Source organism: Oncorhynchus keta, chromosome 7, assembly GCF_023373465.1.
Source record: "Oncorhynchus keta strain PuntledgeMale-10-30-2019 chromosome 7, Oket_V2, whole genome shotgun sequence".
Classification (NCBI taxonomy): Eukaryota; Metazoa; Chordata; class Actinopteri; order Salmoniformes; family Salmonidae; genus Oncorhynchus; species Oncorhynchus keta.
Window position 1 is genome coordinate 11,670,045 of NC_068427.1, and position 16,266 is coordinate 11,686,310.

General features: G+C 46.7%; 1 protein-coding gene and 1 long non-coding RNA gene across 8 annotated transcripts in view; both read left to right on the forward strand.

Moving 5' to 3' along the window:
* LOC118385797 (plakophilin-4-like) overlaps positions 1-16,266 on the forward strand; it is a 121,747-nt gene that overhangs the window by 87,406 nt on the left and 18,075 nt on the right. For all 7 annotated transcript variants that reach the window (XM_052521968.1, XM_052521969.1, XM_052521972.1 and 4 more), the window contains one exon: positions 3,552-3,765. In XM_052521968.1, coding sequence (XP_052377928.1) covers positions 3,552-3,765 — 214 coding nt within the window. The remainder of the gene's footprint in view (positions 1-3,551; positions 3,766-16,266) is intronic.
* Positions 483-2,642, forward strand: LOC127931059 (uncharacterized). The gene is made up of 3 exons (XR_008139670.1): positions 483-1,512; positions 1,593-1,732; positions 1,813-2,642. It is a non-coding gene; the product is annotated as an uncharacterized LOC127931059 (long non-coding RNA).

The window sequence follows — 16,266 nt, forward strand, 5'->3', positions numbered from 1 at the left end:
TTAACCTAACCCTAACTTTGACCACTAACCCTAATTGTAACCCTGAATCTAACCCTTAAGCCTAAATTAGCCTTTTTCCTTATGGGGACTGGCGAAATGTCCACACTTGTCCAAAATGTTTCTTGTTTTACTATCCTTGTGAGGACGTAAAAAATAATCCTATTAATCTAAGTTTATTGGTCACACAGTTCAGCAGATGTTATAGCGGGTGCAGTGAAATGCTCACAGTAGGTTACTAACGCTTACAGTAGGTTACTAACGCTTACAGTAGGTTACTAAAGCTTACAGTATGTTACTAACGCTTACAGCAGGTTACTAACGCTTACAGTATGTTACTAACGCTTACAGTATGTTACTAACACTTACAGTATGTTACTAACGCTTACAGTATGTTACTAACACTTACAGTATGTTACTAACGCTTACAGTATGTTACTAACGCTTACAGTATGTTACTAACGCTTACAGTATGTTACTAACGCTTACAGCAGGTTACTAACGCTTACAGTATGTTACTAACGCTTACAGTATGTTACTAACGCTTACAGTATGTTACTAACGCTTACAGTATGTTACTAACGCTTACAGTATGTTACTAACGCTTACAGTATGTTACTAACGCTTACCGTATGTTACTAACGCTTACAGTATGTTACTAACGCTTACAGTATGTTACTAACGCTTACAGCATGTTACTAACGCTTACAGTATGTTACTAACGCTTACCGTATGTTACTAACGCTTACAGCATGTTACTAACGCTTACAGTAGGTTACTAACGCTTACAGTATGTTACTAACGCTTACAGTATGTTACTAACGCTTACAGTATGTTACTAACGCTTACAGTATGTTACTAACGCTTACAGCATGTTACTAACGCTTACAGTATGTTACTAACGCTTACAGTATGTTACTAACGCTTACAGCATGTTACTAACGCTTACAGCAGGTTACTAACGCTTACAGTATGTTACTAACGCTTACAGTATGTTACTAACGCTTACCGTATGTTACTAACGCTTACAGTATGTTACTAACGCTTACAGTATGTTACTAACGCTTACAGTATGTTACTAACGCTTACAGCATGTTACTAACGCTTACAGCATGTTACTAACGCTTACAGCATGTTACTAACGCTTACAGTATGTTACTAACGCTTACAGTATGTTACTAACGCTTACAGTATGTTACTAACGCTTACCGTATGTTACTAACGCTTACAGCATGTTACTAACGCTTACAGTATGTTACTAACGCTTACAGTATGTTACTAACACTTACAGTAGGTTACTAATGCTTACAGTAGGTTACTAACGCTTACAGTATGTTACTAATGCTTACAGTAGGTTACTAACGCTTACAGCATGTTTACTAACGCTTACAGTAGGTTACTAACGCTTACAGTATGTTACTAACGCTTACAGTATGTTACTAACGCTTACCGTGTGTTACTAACGCTTACAGTATGTTACTAACGCTTACAGCATGTTACTAACGCTTACAGTAGGTTACTAACGCTTACCGTGTGTTACTAACGCTTACAGCATGTTACTAACGCTTACAGTATGTTACTAACGCTTACAGTAGGTTACTAACGCTTACCGTGTGTTACTAACGCTTACAGTATGTTACTAACGCTTACAGTATGTTACTAACGCTTACCGTGTGTTACTAACGCTTACAGTATGTTACTAACGCTTACAGCATGTTACTAACGCTTACAGTAGGTTACTAACGCTTACCGTGTGTTACTAACGCTTACAGCATGTTACTAACGCTTACAGCATGTTACTAACGCTTACAGTAGGTTACTAACGCTTACCGTGTGTTACTAACGCTTACAGTATGTTACTAACGCTTACAGTATGTTACTAACGCTTACAGCATGTTACTAACGCTTACAGCATGTTACTAACGCTTACAGTATGTTACTAACGCTTACAGTAGGTTACTAGCTCCTAACAATGTACACAAACAGGTACACAAATAATCAATACAAATAAAAAAGCAGAAAGAACAACAGGAAATTAAGAAATGTCTCCAGGAATCCAATTTTAACAACCCAAATAGCACCGCGACGAGTGATCCAAATGCAGTCTATATGTATCTACACCGGATGAATTTGCACTAGACATACTAGGAATGATAAGTACAGCCGTAGATATATTAGCATGAGCTTTGTCGAGAATCCAGTATATGAATACATATGTGGTGGAGTGTATAAACAGTGTAACTAAAGTTCAATGTACAGTAGTAGATATATTAGCATGAGCTTTGTCGAGAATCCAGTATATGAATACACTGTACAAAACCCCATAGCAAAATGGATATAATCATATACAGTATATGCATGTAAATAGAAAGGGTGTGTACAGCAGTAGACATATAGGATGAGCCATGACTAGAATACAGTATATTCATAGGAAGTGGGTAAAACAGTGTGTAAACATTATTAAAGTGACCAGTGTTCCATGACTATGTACATAAGGCAGCAGCCTCTAAGGTGAGGGGTTGAGTATCGTGTGGTAGCTGGCTAATGACAGTGTCTGAGGTTTAGGGCAGGGTACCGGGTGGAGGCCGGCTGGTGGTGCCTCTTCATCAGTCAGATGGCTGGGAGATAGAAGCCGTTTATCAGTCTCTCGGTCCCAGCTTTGATGCACCTGTCTCCGCCTTCGAGACAGTAGCGTGGGGGGGCAGGCCGGGGCTCGACTATTGGTCTCAACAAGGATAGTAAAACCAAAAGCACACAGCCACACACATGCACGCAAGCGCACACACAATGAAGAATGACTTTTTTGTTTTTATTAAGACAAACACGCACAAACACACAGTATCTCTTTCTTTGTGTGTCTGTCTCTCTCTCTCTCTCTCTCTCTCTCTCTCTCTCTCTCTCTCTCTCTCTCTCTCTCTCTCTCACTCTCTCTCTCTCTCTCTCTCTCTCTCTCTCTCTCTCTCTCTCTCTCTCTCTCTCTCTCTCTCTCTCGGTCACACAGTCATACATTACGAAGACACCCATTTCAAGTATTTCAAGGAAAGCACATTGAGTCTTTTCTAGGTTTTGATAAGAGGCAACTAACCGTCAGCTCAGCAGACGTTTTTTTTCTTTTCTTCGAAACCCCAAAGGTGCAGAAAGTCAACTCGTTGAAATCTATTCGTACGTCGAAAGATGCATAAGAATGCTATTGTTTACTCCATCTCTTTAAGTTACTGCAGCACTTGCACTACGAGTTTCAGACCTTGTATCCACCCTCGAGTTTAGGCATTCTATGTGAACACTAAAGATTTGCATGACATTTTCCATATTTCCTTCATCTGGTATGAAGAAAGCTATTCTCTCCCCATCCCGGCTTAAGCTACATCAATAAATGCAACGCCTAGATTGTGTAATGGAGACCATCATGTCATCTTATAATATCCATCCACCTTAGAATATTCCCCCTGCTTGTTGTTGATCCCTGTTCTCTTGTGTTTTTGTTTGCTGTGGAAGCCAATGAGTTTTGTGTTCAGGGCATTCTTAGTAACACTGTTATAACCCCACATCTGCAGGTGTGCCGTCTAGGGGGCATCAAGCACTTGGTGGACCTACTAGACCACAAAACCCTGGAGGTCCAGAGGAACGCCTGTGGCGCTCTGAGGAACCTGGTCTACGGGAAAGCCACGGACGACAACAAGGTCGCCGTGAGAAACGCAGGTGGCGTCCCCGCATTGCTCAGACTGCTGAGGAAGACGGTGGACGCTGAAGTGAGGGAGCTGGTCACGGGTAAGGAGTGTGTGTGTTATGTGTGTGTGCGCTTGCGTGTGCACAGTGAATTCACACCGAGTATGTCTGTGTGCGTGCACGTGTGTATGAGCTTGCGTGCATGCATAGTGAATTCGCTCTGTGCTCACGTGCGCTTGTGTATGTGTGTGTGTGTGTGTGTGTGTGTGTGTGTGTGTGTGTGTGTGTGTGTGTGTGTGTGTGTGTGTGTGTGTGTGTGTGTGTGTGTCTCTGCCTCTCTGGGTGAGAAAGGTGTGTTTCTTTCAAATGGCCTCTTTAACCCTGAACCCCTGTGGACCGGGCCTTTCCACACCACAGCTCTGTGTGCTATTCTCTCGCTTTGCCATCTGGCATATTCACAAAGGTCACATTTCCCACAGTTCCATGTTGTTCCACTCATTCATTATTCAGTGACGTTTGCACAAATCAGATCCACTGGAGATCCACTCCAGGGTTTTTGTGGGTCAGGAACATTACTACACAACCTAAAGTAGAGCTGTTCAATTATTCACCTTCTCGCCTGCCTGCCCGTCCTCCCCTTCACCAGTCAATTGGCATGAGTCACTGCCTGTGTCCCGTCATGCACCCTATTCCCTATATAGTGCACTACTGCTGACCGGCCCTGGTGACAATTAGTGCACTATGAAGGGAAAAGCCACTGTGCGTGCTAGTCTGGTCGCTAGTCGCTGTCTTTCGTAGCAGGGGGTCGGAGTCCCTCGCTAGCCTCCCCTGGGTCGTGTTCGGGTAGACAGGAAATGGGCGATGGCGCTCTAAAAACGGAGGAGGGTACTGCCTGAACTTTCCAATGAGAACGCTCGTTTTTCCGTTTTCCATTTCAAAACATCAGATGGGTTGTTTTTTTATACCCTGAACAGGGGCCTTGGGATGGGGAGATTGGAGATTCAGTTGCTGCAGTTTGAGCGGACACTCGTTTCCCGGTGCACACGGTGCAGTTTTCCCCGCGTGGCTGGAGCTCTGCAAACAGGGTATAAATCCAAGTTGTTTAGGATCAAGGAGGAGTATTACAGAAATAAGCAAGCCAAGATGTTTGGCTCCCAGGTGGCTGAATCAGCTGTTTGTATACAGCTCAGCTCCTGCTCTACTCTGTCTCTCGCCGTAGCTCAGGTTACAGTGTAATGGGTCCTTCAGGCTACCAATACACGGGGAGCGCCGGCAAAATGCAGCGTCCATTTGCTCCTTTCTGCAGCAATACATTGTGGAAGTGAAGTGGAGATATGGCTTGAGTCTCATGCGGTTTTCCCTCCACGACAGAATCCCGCACTGAGCAAATTTCCTGTTTGCTGAGCGCGAAGTTGAACACTGAATATTCTGTGCAACATCCGGGGGCGCGCGTTGACTGTGAACACTGAGGCTGTACCCGCTTTAAGTTAGTTTTAACAGTGGTCAAGTAGGCTACTGTGGCTACTATGGCTATTTGACCATAATGTAGGCCTACTAGAGTAGGCTACCATCAAAAACAATGGAGGAAATGCATCCCGTAACATTTTAACATGGAAATATCTGTTCTATGTCTGAAAATGTTGTTGTGTTGTTTGATGCAAGGAACCACTTTACAAAATAAAATGCATTATTATTCCCATACCACTATTACAGAGAATCACACAAATGATGCTGCCCTCTGCCTATTGGCTACTTAGCTTCTAAAAGCCTGTCTCAAAATACAACACTGCCCCTTTAAGACATATAAAAAGCTCTTTTCCTGACTGACTTTTCGAAGATGTCTAGAAATGTACACGTTTTGTGCTCTTGTAGGATCCCTCCCCTATTGCTGACTACAAATGATATATAACTGAGCTAATAACTCACTAACTAGCAAAGGATATGAACAAATGTGCACATGTGGCTACATGCAGCTCTCGCTTTGATCTGACAACAATGTACTCACATCACTCATGCTGTGTAGAGTAAGGCTGAGTCGTATGTATGTGTCAAAGCAATAGAATCCTACTCCGATGCATTCTGCCTACAACAAAATCTCTTGCATAGTTCGTTTTGCGTACTAAGTCTCGCATAGTTCGTTTTGTTTCGGGTATGTTGCGTTGAAAGTGGCTAATATTGCGTTGATTCGATCCCAATTCCCCACAGTGAAGGGAAACATTGATGGTGTTAACTAAGGAGGAAAACTCTAGAAAGTTCCGTGAAGTTCAATCTCATGCTTCTCTGTGCGCGGGCTGACATATCTTCTGTGTGGCTGTCCCAAGGAGGGAGCATTGCGGGCTGACATATCTTCTGTGTGGCTGTCCCAAGGAGGGAGCATTGGTCTCATGTGTCAATCAAGTTGGTGTTTGTTTCGTACTTCTCCTAGGAAAAGGAAGAGCCGGTTCTTCTTAGAGTCTCCTAAGCACTGAGAGGGCGAATTACAGAACTAACCCATCAGAACCACATGCAGCCCATAACAGAATGGATCATGGGGGATGGAACCACTGGCATTTCAGTCACTTCTAGCCAGTCTTTTCCGTTGTCATTGAAAAGAGAGGCCAGTTCGAGGCAGATGTGTGTCACACAAATCTTGGACTAAGTTGCTTTGACCTGTCGTGAGCACTCTTTACGACTGCGTGTATTGTAAAACCTCAGCAACATGGCTAATTGGCAGTTGAAGACCCAGAATGCTTAGCATTAGAGAAGGTCATCGATCACAGCGTCACCTCTGGATAATTACAACCAATCAGTATAATCCACAGGAGTTTTTAGTTCTCTTCCTACTGGCCAAAGCCAATGGGCTAATTGGAAGCGACAAGACTTACTCTCCAATTACCCTCGGACATGTTTCTTCCCTTGGAAGCATGGTTGGCGGTGTAATTTAACCTTGTTTTTTTAAGCAACATGCCCTGTATGTCTGTGTCTCAAATGGCACCCAGAGCTCTGGTAAAAAGTACTACTCTGTGTAGGGAATCGAATTAAATTCATTTGTCACATGCGCCAAATACAACAGTGAAATGCTTACTTACAAGCCCTTAACCAACAATGTCATTTTAAGAAAAGAGTTAAGTAAAACATGTAAATGTAATAATTAAAGAGCAGCAGTAAAATAACACTAGCGAGGCTATATACAGGGGGTACCGGTACAGAGTCAATGTGCAGGGGTACAGGTTAGTCGCGGTAATTGAGGTAATATGAACATGTAGGGAGAGTTAAAGTGACTATGCATAGATAATAAACAGAGAGTAGCAGCAGTGTAAAAGATGGGGGGGTGACAATGCAAATAGTCTGGGTAGCCATTTGATTACCTGTTCAGGAGTCTTATGGCCTGGGGTAAGAAGCTGTTAATAAGAAGCCATTTGGACCTAGACTTGGAGCTCCGGTAGCGCTTGCCGTGCGGTAGCAGAGACAACAGACTTATGACTAGGGTGGCTGGAGTCTTTGTCAATTTGTAGGGTCTTCCACTGACATTGGTGTGGAGGTCCTGGATGGCAGGAAGCTTGGCCCCAGTGATGTACTGGGCCGTACGCACTACCTTGCGGTCGAAGTCCGAGCAGTTGCCATATGAGGCAGTGATGCAACCAGTCAGGATGCTCTCGATGATGCAGCTCTAGAACTTTTTGAGAATCTGAGGACCCATGCGAAATCTTTTCAGTCTCCTGAGGGGGAATAGGCTTTGTCGTGCCCTCTTCACAGCATTCTTGGTGTGTTTTAAGCTCCCAACCTGCTCCTCTACAGCCCGTCGATGTGAATGGGGGTGTGCTCGGTCCTCCTTTTCCTGTAGTCCACAATTATCTCCTTTGTCTTGGTCACATTAAGGGAGAGGTTGTTATCCTGGCACCACACGACCAGGTCTCTGACCTCCTCCCTATAGGCTGTCTTATCGTTGTAGGTGATCAGGCCTACCCTCGTTGTGTCATCGGCAAACTTAATGATGGTGCTGGAGTCGTGCCTGGCCATGTAGTCATGAATGAAAAGGGAGTACAGGAGGGGACTGAGCACACACCCATGAGGGTCCCCCGTGTTGAGGATCAACGTGGCAGATGTGTTGTTACCTACCCTTACCAACTGGGGGCGGCCCTTCAGGAAGTCCAGGATCCAGTTGCGGAGGGAGGTGTTTAGTCCCAGGGACCATAGCTTAGTGATGAGCTTTGAGGGCACTATGGTGTTGAACACTGAGCTGTAGTCAATGAATAGCATTCTCACATAGGTGTTCCTTTTGTCAAGGTGGGAAAGGCCAGTGTTGAGTGCAATAGAGATTGCATCATCTGTGGATCTGTTGGGGCGGTATGCAAATTGAAGTGTGTCTAGGGTTTCTGGGATAATGGTGTTGATGTGAGCCATGACCAGCCTTTCAAAGCACTTCATGGCTACAGACGTGAGTGCTACGGGTTGGTAGTCATTTAGGCAGGTTACCTTCGTGTTCTTGGGCACAGGAATTATGGTGGTCTGCTTGAAACATGTTGGTATTACAGACTCAGTCAGGGACAGGTTGAAAATGTCAGTGAAGACACTTGCTAGTTGGTCAGCGCATGCTTTGCAGTACACGTCCTGGTAATCTGTCTGGTCCTGCGGCCTTCTGAATGTTGACCTGTTTAAAGGTCTTACTCACATCCGCTATGGAGAGCGTGATCACACAGTCGTCCGGAACTGCTAATTCTCTCATGCATGCTTCAGCGTTTCTTGCCTCGAAGCAAGCATAGAAGTAATTTAGCTTGTCTGGTAGGCTCAAGTCTCTGGGTAGCTCTTGACTGTGCTTCCCTTTGTAGTCTGTAATAGTTTGCAAGCTCTGCCACATCTGACGAGCGTCGGAGCCGGTGTCGTACATTTCAATAGTAGTCCTGTGTTGACGCTTTGCCTGTTTGATGGTTCGTCAGAGGGCATAGCGGGATCTCTTATAAGCTTCCGGGTTAGAGTCTCGCTCCTTGAAAGCGGCAGCTCTACCCTTTAGCTCAGTGCGAATATTGCCTGTAATCCATGGCTTCTGGTTGAGGTATGTACGTACAGTCACTGTAGGGATGACATCATCGATGCACTTATTGATAAAGCCAGTGACTGATGTGGTGTCCTCCTCAATGCCATCGGAAGAATCCCTGAACATAATCCAGTCTGTGCTATTAAAACAGTCCTGTAGCTTAGCATCTGCATCATCTGATCACTTCTTTATTGACCAAGTCACTGGTGCTTCCTGCTTTAGTTTTTGCTTGTAAACAGGAATCAGAAGGATACAATTATGGTCAGATTTGCCAAGTAGAGGACGAGGGAGAGCTTTGTACGCATCAATGTGTGAGGAGTAAAGGTGGTCTTGATTTTGTTTTCCCTCTGGTTGCACATTTAACATGCTGGTAGAAATTTGCATTAAAGTCTGCGGCCACTAGGAGTGCCGCCTCCTAGATGAGCGTTTTCCTGTTTCCTTATGGCCGTATACAGCTCATTGTGTACGGTCTTAGTGCCAGCATCGGTTTGTGGTGGTAAATAGACAGCTACGAAGAATACAGATCAAAACTCGCTTTGTAAATAGTGTGGTCTACAGCTTATCATGAGATAAGCTTATCATCACCTCAGGCGTGGAAAACCTCAAGACTTACGATTCGATTTCGTGCAACAGCTGGTGTTTACAAATATACACAGACCTCCACCCCTTGTTCTAAATTGAGCAGCTGCTGAACAATGAGCTCCTGTATATGTTGAGATTTAAATGTTTTTTAGAGTGAAGTACATCGAAAAAATCAAGAGAACTGCAAGACTCAATAGAAGACAAAACAAGGAACAAACCAAAAAGACAGGCTTTTGAAAAATTAACTATTTTTCATAAAATTGTACAGTTATCTTAGCTAGCTGAATTGCTAGCAGAATTGTTTACTTGTTTCTAAGCAGTTGCTAGGGACTCTCCTGGAAGAAGCTAGCTAGCTTACAAAGAATAACAACAATAAATATCTAGTTAACAGAAGAAAGGAAGACAAAATAAGGACAAAAGAAGGACAGAAGAAAAAGGAAAAGAAAGAGGACAACAAAGTGAAACAGTCAGTACTTCTATTGCAACTTCATATTTCGTCGTCCTAACGTAGTCTACACTGCTATCTGCCCAGCAGCTAGCCAGCTAGCAAACGTCCACCGTCTACCGAATAGCAGCACTGTAGAAACTATTACACTCAACTGAACGACTTGATTAGTGTAGTGTTAGCTAGCTACATAGTTGTCTTTGCTGTCTTCGTATCCAAGATAATTGTGTAGTTTAGAGCGTGTAGTCTTAGAGTGATTATCTTAATTTACCGAGGTTAGCTAGCCAGCTATTTGTCATCCTTAACGTAGGAGACACTGCTAGCTAGCCAACAGCTAGCCAACGTCTACTGAATAGAACTTCCGCACTCAACAACCCGGTCGCATTCCGCTTCGCTCCACAGGTAGTATCACATTTTCATTTCATTTCATTACAGCACAACGGTTTGATTTGTTTGATTGTAGCTAGCTACATAGCTAGCTACATAGCCGTCTGTGTATCAAAGATAATTGTGTAGTCTAGAGCGATTTTCTAGGTTAGCTAGCCAGCTATTGTCGTTATTTTAATGCAACGTAACGTAATCAACACTGCTAGCTAGCCAGCTAGCCCCGAATAGCAGCACTGTAGAAACTATTACACTAAACGGAACGACTTGATTAGTGTAGTGTCAACAACGCAGCCACTGCCAGCTAGCCTACAAAGTCAACAACGCAGCCACTGCCAGCTAGCCTACTTCAGCAGTACTGTATCATTTTAATCATTTTAGTCAATAAGATTCTTGCTACGTAAGCTTAACTTTCTGAACATTCGAGACGTGTAGTCCACTTGTCATTCAATCTCCTTGCATTAGCGTAGCCTCTTCTGTAGCCTGTCAACTATGTGTCTGTCTATCCCTGTTATCTCCTCTCTGCACAGACCATACAAACGCTCCACACCGCGTGGCTGCGGCCACCTAATCTGGTGGTCCCAGCGCGCACGACCCACGTGGAGTTCCAGGTCTCCGGTAGCCTCTGGAACTGCCGATCTGCAGCCAACAAGGCAGAGTTCATCTCAGCCTATGCCTCCCTCCAGTCCCTCGACTTCTTGGCACTGACGGAAACATGGATCACCACAGATAACACTGCTAAAACTGCTCTCTCTTCGTCCGCCCACGTGTTCTCGCACACCCCGAGAGCTTCTGGTCAGCGGGGTGGTGGCACCGGGATCCTCATCTCTCCCAAGTGGTCATTCTCTCTTTCTCCCCTTACCCATCTGTCTATCGCCTCCTTTGAATTTCATGCTGTCACAGTTACCAGCCCTTTCAAGCTTAACATCCTTATCATTTATCGCCCTCCAGGTCCCCTCGGAGAGTTCATCAATGAGCTTGATGTCTTGATAAGCTCCTTTCCTGAGGACGGCTCACCTCTCACAGTTCTGGGCGACTTTAACCTCCCCACGTCTACCTTTGACTCATTCCTCTCTGCCTCCTTCTTTCCACTCCTTTCCTCTTTTGACCTCACCCTCTCACCATCCCCCCCTACTCACAAGGCAGGCAATACGCTCGACCTCATCTTTACTAGATGCTGTTCTTCCACTAACCTCATTGCAACTCCCCTCCAAGTCTCCGACCACTACCTTGTATCCTTTTCCCTCTCGCTCTCATCCAACACTTCCCACACTGCCCCTACTCGGATGGTATCGCGCCGTCCCAACCTTCGCTCTCTCTCCCCCGCTACTCTCTCCTCTTCCATCCTATCATCTCTTCCCTCTGCTCAAACCTTCTCCAACCTATCTCCTGATTCTGCCTCCTCAACCCTCCTCTCCTCCCTTTCTGCATCCTTTGACTCTCTATGTCCCCTATCTTCCAGGCCGGCTCGGTCCTCCCCTCCCGCTCCGTGGCTCGACGACTCATTGCGAGCTCACAGAACAGGGCTCCGGGCAGCCGAGCGGAAATGGAGGAAAACTGCCTCCTGCGGACCTGGCATCCTTTCGCTCCCTCCTCTCTACATTTTCCTCCTCTGTCTCTGCTGCTAAAGCCACTTTCTACCACTCTAAATTCCAAGCATCTGCCTCTAACCCTAGGAAGCTCTTTGCCACCTTCTCCTCCCTCCTGAATCCTCCCCCTCCTCCCTCTCTGCAGATGACTTCGTCAACCATTTTGAAAAGAAGGTCGACTGACATCCGATCCTCGTTTGCTAAGTCAAACGACACCGCTGGTTCTGCTCACACTGCCCTACCCTGTGCTCTGACCTCTTTCTCCCCTCTCTCTCCAGATGAAATCTCGCGTCTTGTGACGGCCGGCCGCCCAACAACCTGCCCGCTCGACCCTATCCCCTCCTCTCTTCTCCAGACCATTTCCGGAGACCTTCTCCCTTACCTCACCTCGCTCATCAACTCATCCCTGACCGCTGGCTACGTCCCTTCCGTCTTCAAGAGAGCGAGAGTTGCACCCCTTCTGAAAAAAACCTACACTCGATCCCTCCGATGTCAACAACTACAGACCAGTATCCCTTCTTTCTTTTCTCTCCAAAACTCTTGAACGTGCCGTCCTTGGCCAGCTCTCCCGCTATCTCTCTCAGAATGACCTTCTTGATCCAAATCAGTCAGGTTTCAAGACTAGTCATTCAACTGAGACTGCTCTTCTCTGTATCACGGAGGCGCTCCGCACTGCTAAAGCTAACTCTCTCTCCTCTGCTCTCATCCTTCTAGACCTATCGGCTGCCTTCGATACTGTGAACCATCAGATCCTCCTCTCCACCCTCTCCGAGTTGGGCATCTCCGGCGCGGCCCACGCTTGTTGCGTCCTACCTGACAGGTCGCTCCTACCAGGTGGCGTGGCGAGAATCTGTCTCCTCACCACGCGCTCTCACCACTGGTGTCCCCCAGGGCTCTGTTCTAGGCCCTCTCCTATTCTCGCTATACACCAAGTCACTTGGCTCTGTCATAACCTCACATGGTCTCTCCTATCATTGCTATGCAGACGACACACAATTAATCTTCTCCTTTCCCCCTTCTGATGACCAGGTGGCGAATCGCATCTCTGCATGTCTGGCAGACATATCAGTGTGGATGACGGATCACCACCTCAAGCTGAACCTCGGCAAGACGGAGCTGTTCTTCCTCCCGGGGAAGGATTGCCCGTTCCATGATCTCGCCATCACGGTTGACAACTCCATTGTGTCCTCCTCCCAGAGCGCTAAGAACCTTGGCGTGATCCTGGACAACACCCTGTCGTTCTCAACTAACATCAAGGCGGTGGCCCGTTCCTGTAGGTTCATGCTCTACAACATCCGCAGAGACGACCCTGCCTCACACAGGAAGCGAGGTCCTAATCCAGGCATTTGTCATCTCCCGTCTGGATTACTGCAACTCGCTGTTGGCTGGGCTCCCTGCCTGTGCCATTAAACCCCTACAACTCACCCAGAACGCTGCAGCCTCTGGTGTTCAACCTTCCCAAGTTCTCTCACGTCACCCCGCTCCTCCGCTCTCTCCACTAGCTTCCAGTTGAAGCTTGCATCCGCTACAAGACCATGGTGCTTGCCTACGGAGCTGTGAGGGGAACGGCACCTCAGTACCTCAGGCTCTGATCAGGCCCTACACCCAAACAAGGGGCGCTGCGTTCATCCACCTCTGGCTTGCTCGCCTCCCTACCACTGAGGAAGTACAGTTCCCGCTCAGCCCAGTCAAAACTGTTCGCCTCTGGCTCCCCAATGGTGGAACACACTCCCTCACGACGCCAGGACAGCGGAGTCAATCACCATCTTCCGGAGACACCTGAAACCCCACCTCTTTAAGGAATACCTAGGATAGGATAAAGTAATCCTTCTCACCCCCCTTAAAAGATTTAGATGCACTATTGTAAAGTGGCTGTTCCACTGGATGTCATACGGTGAATGCACCAATTTGTAAGTCGCTCTGGATAAGAGCGTCTGCTAAATGACTTAAATGTAATGTAAATGTCTTACCGAAGGCGGCTGTTCTATCTTGCCGATGCAGCATAAAACCCACCAGCTGTATGTTGTTCATGTCGTCATTCAGCCACGACTCGGTGAAACATAAGATATTACAGTTTTTAATGTCCATTGTTAGTATATACGTGATCGTAGTTTGTCTATTTTGTTATCCAACGATTGTACATTGGCTCATAGGACTGAAGGTAAAGGCAGATTACCCAATCGCCGTCAGATTCTTACAAGGCACCCCGACCTATGCCCTCAATATCTCAGTCTCTTTCTCCTGCGAATGACGGGGATGAGGGCCTTGTCGGGTGTCTGAAGTAAATCCATTGCGTCCGACTCGTTAAAGAAAGAATCTTCTTCCAGTACGCGGTGAGTAATCGCTGTCCTGATATCTAGAAGCTCTTTTCGGTCATAAGAGACAGTGTCAGAAACATTATGTACAGAATAAGTTACAAATAGCGCAAAAAAACACACACAATAGCACAATTGGTTAGGAGACAGCAGCCGTCTCCTCCGATGCCATTGTCCAGTGCCATTTTGGATGCAGATGTTGTTTGAGACGGTTATAGGGTACTCAGTGTGTCCATCTCTGAGCAGGATATGTTTGTTCCCCTGTGTGTCAATGGCCCCTTATTCTGTTATTAGTCCAGTGGATAATCGGCCATGCTCCATGTGAGCTACTAATGGAGCCACCGTCTCTCTTCTCTAATCAGGTCAGGAGTTCATGTTGTAGGGGACATGTCAAGCCGTCTAGGCCTGGTCCCTGGCTCCCACAGCAGCTGTTGTGGTTATGGCCTGTCCTCACAAGGCTTCTGAGATCAAAGTGCCAGGCCTCCCCTGGCTGTTGTCACCCCAGTGGCAGTACAGGTGTCACCTGGCGCCTACGGTGGGAGCAGCATCTGTACACACACACACACACGCTGGCACACACACACACACACAGCCTGGCCCTTGCCCGACCTTGCTGCTCCGAGCAGCACACAGGGGCCCTGTCCTACAAAGCACTGTCTGTCCGCATGTGACCCGCTGTCACAACTACAACCACCGACCAACCAGGGAAGGACCAACCACCAACCGACACAACCAGGGAAGGAACAAAATCACATTAGTTTGTGTGTGTGTGTGGGATCATTGCTCCTGTGTCCCTATGTAGCTTCCCTTAAATAGAAGTGTCTATGTTTAGATGGTAAAGCAGGTACAGGGCTAACCTTGGGCCTTGTGTTGAGTGTTTTTCCAGACAGCTGTAGGGAAATCAGGCCGACAGCGCTCATCTCTAATCAGCGTTCCTTTGAAATTGAACAGAGCTCATCAAGCGGGACACACTGGAGCTGCTGCAAAGCCTCCATTTCCTCAGATGTAGGGCAGAGTACAGATTGTCATCTTGCTCACTCTGCAGCCGCTCTGGAAATGTATTGAGACTTCAGGCACACAGTTATACTGTAGTCAGCCACACCCTACAGACTGGAGGGAAACAAAAACGATTTTCTACTAACCGCTAGTCTACACACAGCTCTCCGCTCTGCCCCCCACTGGCCCAGGGTCGAATAACAGTGTCAAAGCTAGTCTTGATTTTTTAATAATGAATGTCGGAGCAAGCCTTCGGCTTTGAGCGGACACAAGACTGTCCAGGGCTGCGTCCCCGAATGGCAGGGGCACCCTATTTCATATGGCCTCTGGTCAAAAGTAGTGCACTACATAGGGAATAGGGTGTTATTTGAATCTAGTATCGCAATGGATCTACATGCTTATCACAGCTCTATAGCAAAGAGCATGTAAACTCTCAGAGTCAACTGATGCCTGGGCCTATGCCCATTCATTCATCTACCCAATCAGAGCCTGTTCATACCCGACCACACCCTTACTCTGGCCAATCAGAAGCGGCTAAACACCTGACCCACACTAGCTCGGTACTGTAAGGGCTATCCTGGCTTCAACACTTAATTCAAGCAGACTGTAACTGAATAACAAGCTCAGTGGAGATTTCATTATGGGGCGGAATGGAGCCCTTTAGCCAGGTCACTGCTTTCCAAGCTATGAGAGAGCGCCACACACACTACCCCCCCCCCACAATCCCTAACTTTATAAATCTAGGCCACAGTCAAATGATTTTGTCTTTCGAGGATTGATTCGAAGACGGATGAATGGCTCCCGTGTCACAGCGTATTTCCTCTTCAGCTTGGGCATTCGTTTACATTGGGGCTAGTGTTCCCGCACCTAGCCACACACACTCACACACACACACACACACACACACACACACACACACACACACACACACACACACACACACACACACACACACACACACACACAGACAGTAGCTTGTATAGGACTGAGCCAAGATCTGAGAGATCAAGCCTCATTCACACAGCCTGTTCCCTCTGACTGTCAGAATGTGACACATGGGCATTTACCCCTGTCAGTCACACCTCACTGGGCTCAGCTGCCCGATTTATCCCAAGACTACGGCGGCCAGGCAGCTTCCACAGGGTCAGTTTAAAAGCTGGCCGGTTAGCGGCTTCTTCAAATAGAGCTTTGGGCCGATGAGGAGGAACGAGGATGGCTACTGGGACAGACCTGGGACATTTCAGTTTGCCTGAAGTGCTAGACCAGTGCTGCGCGTGC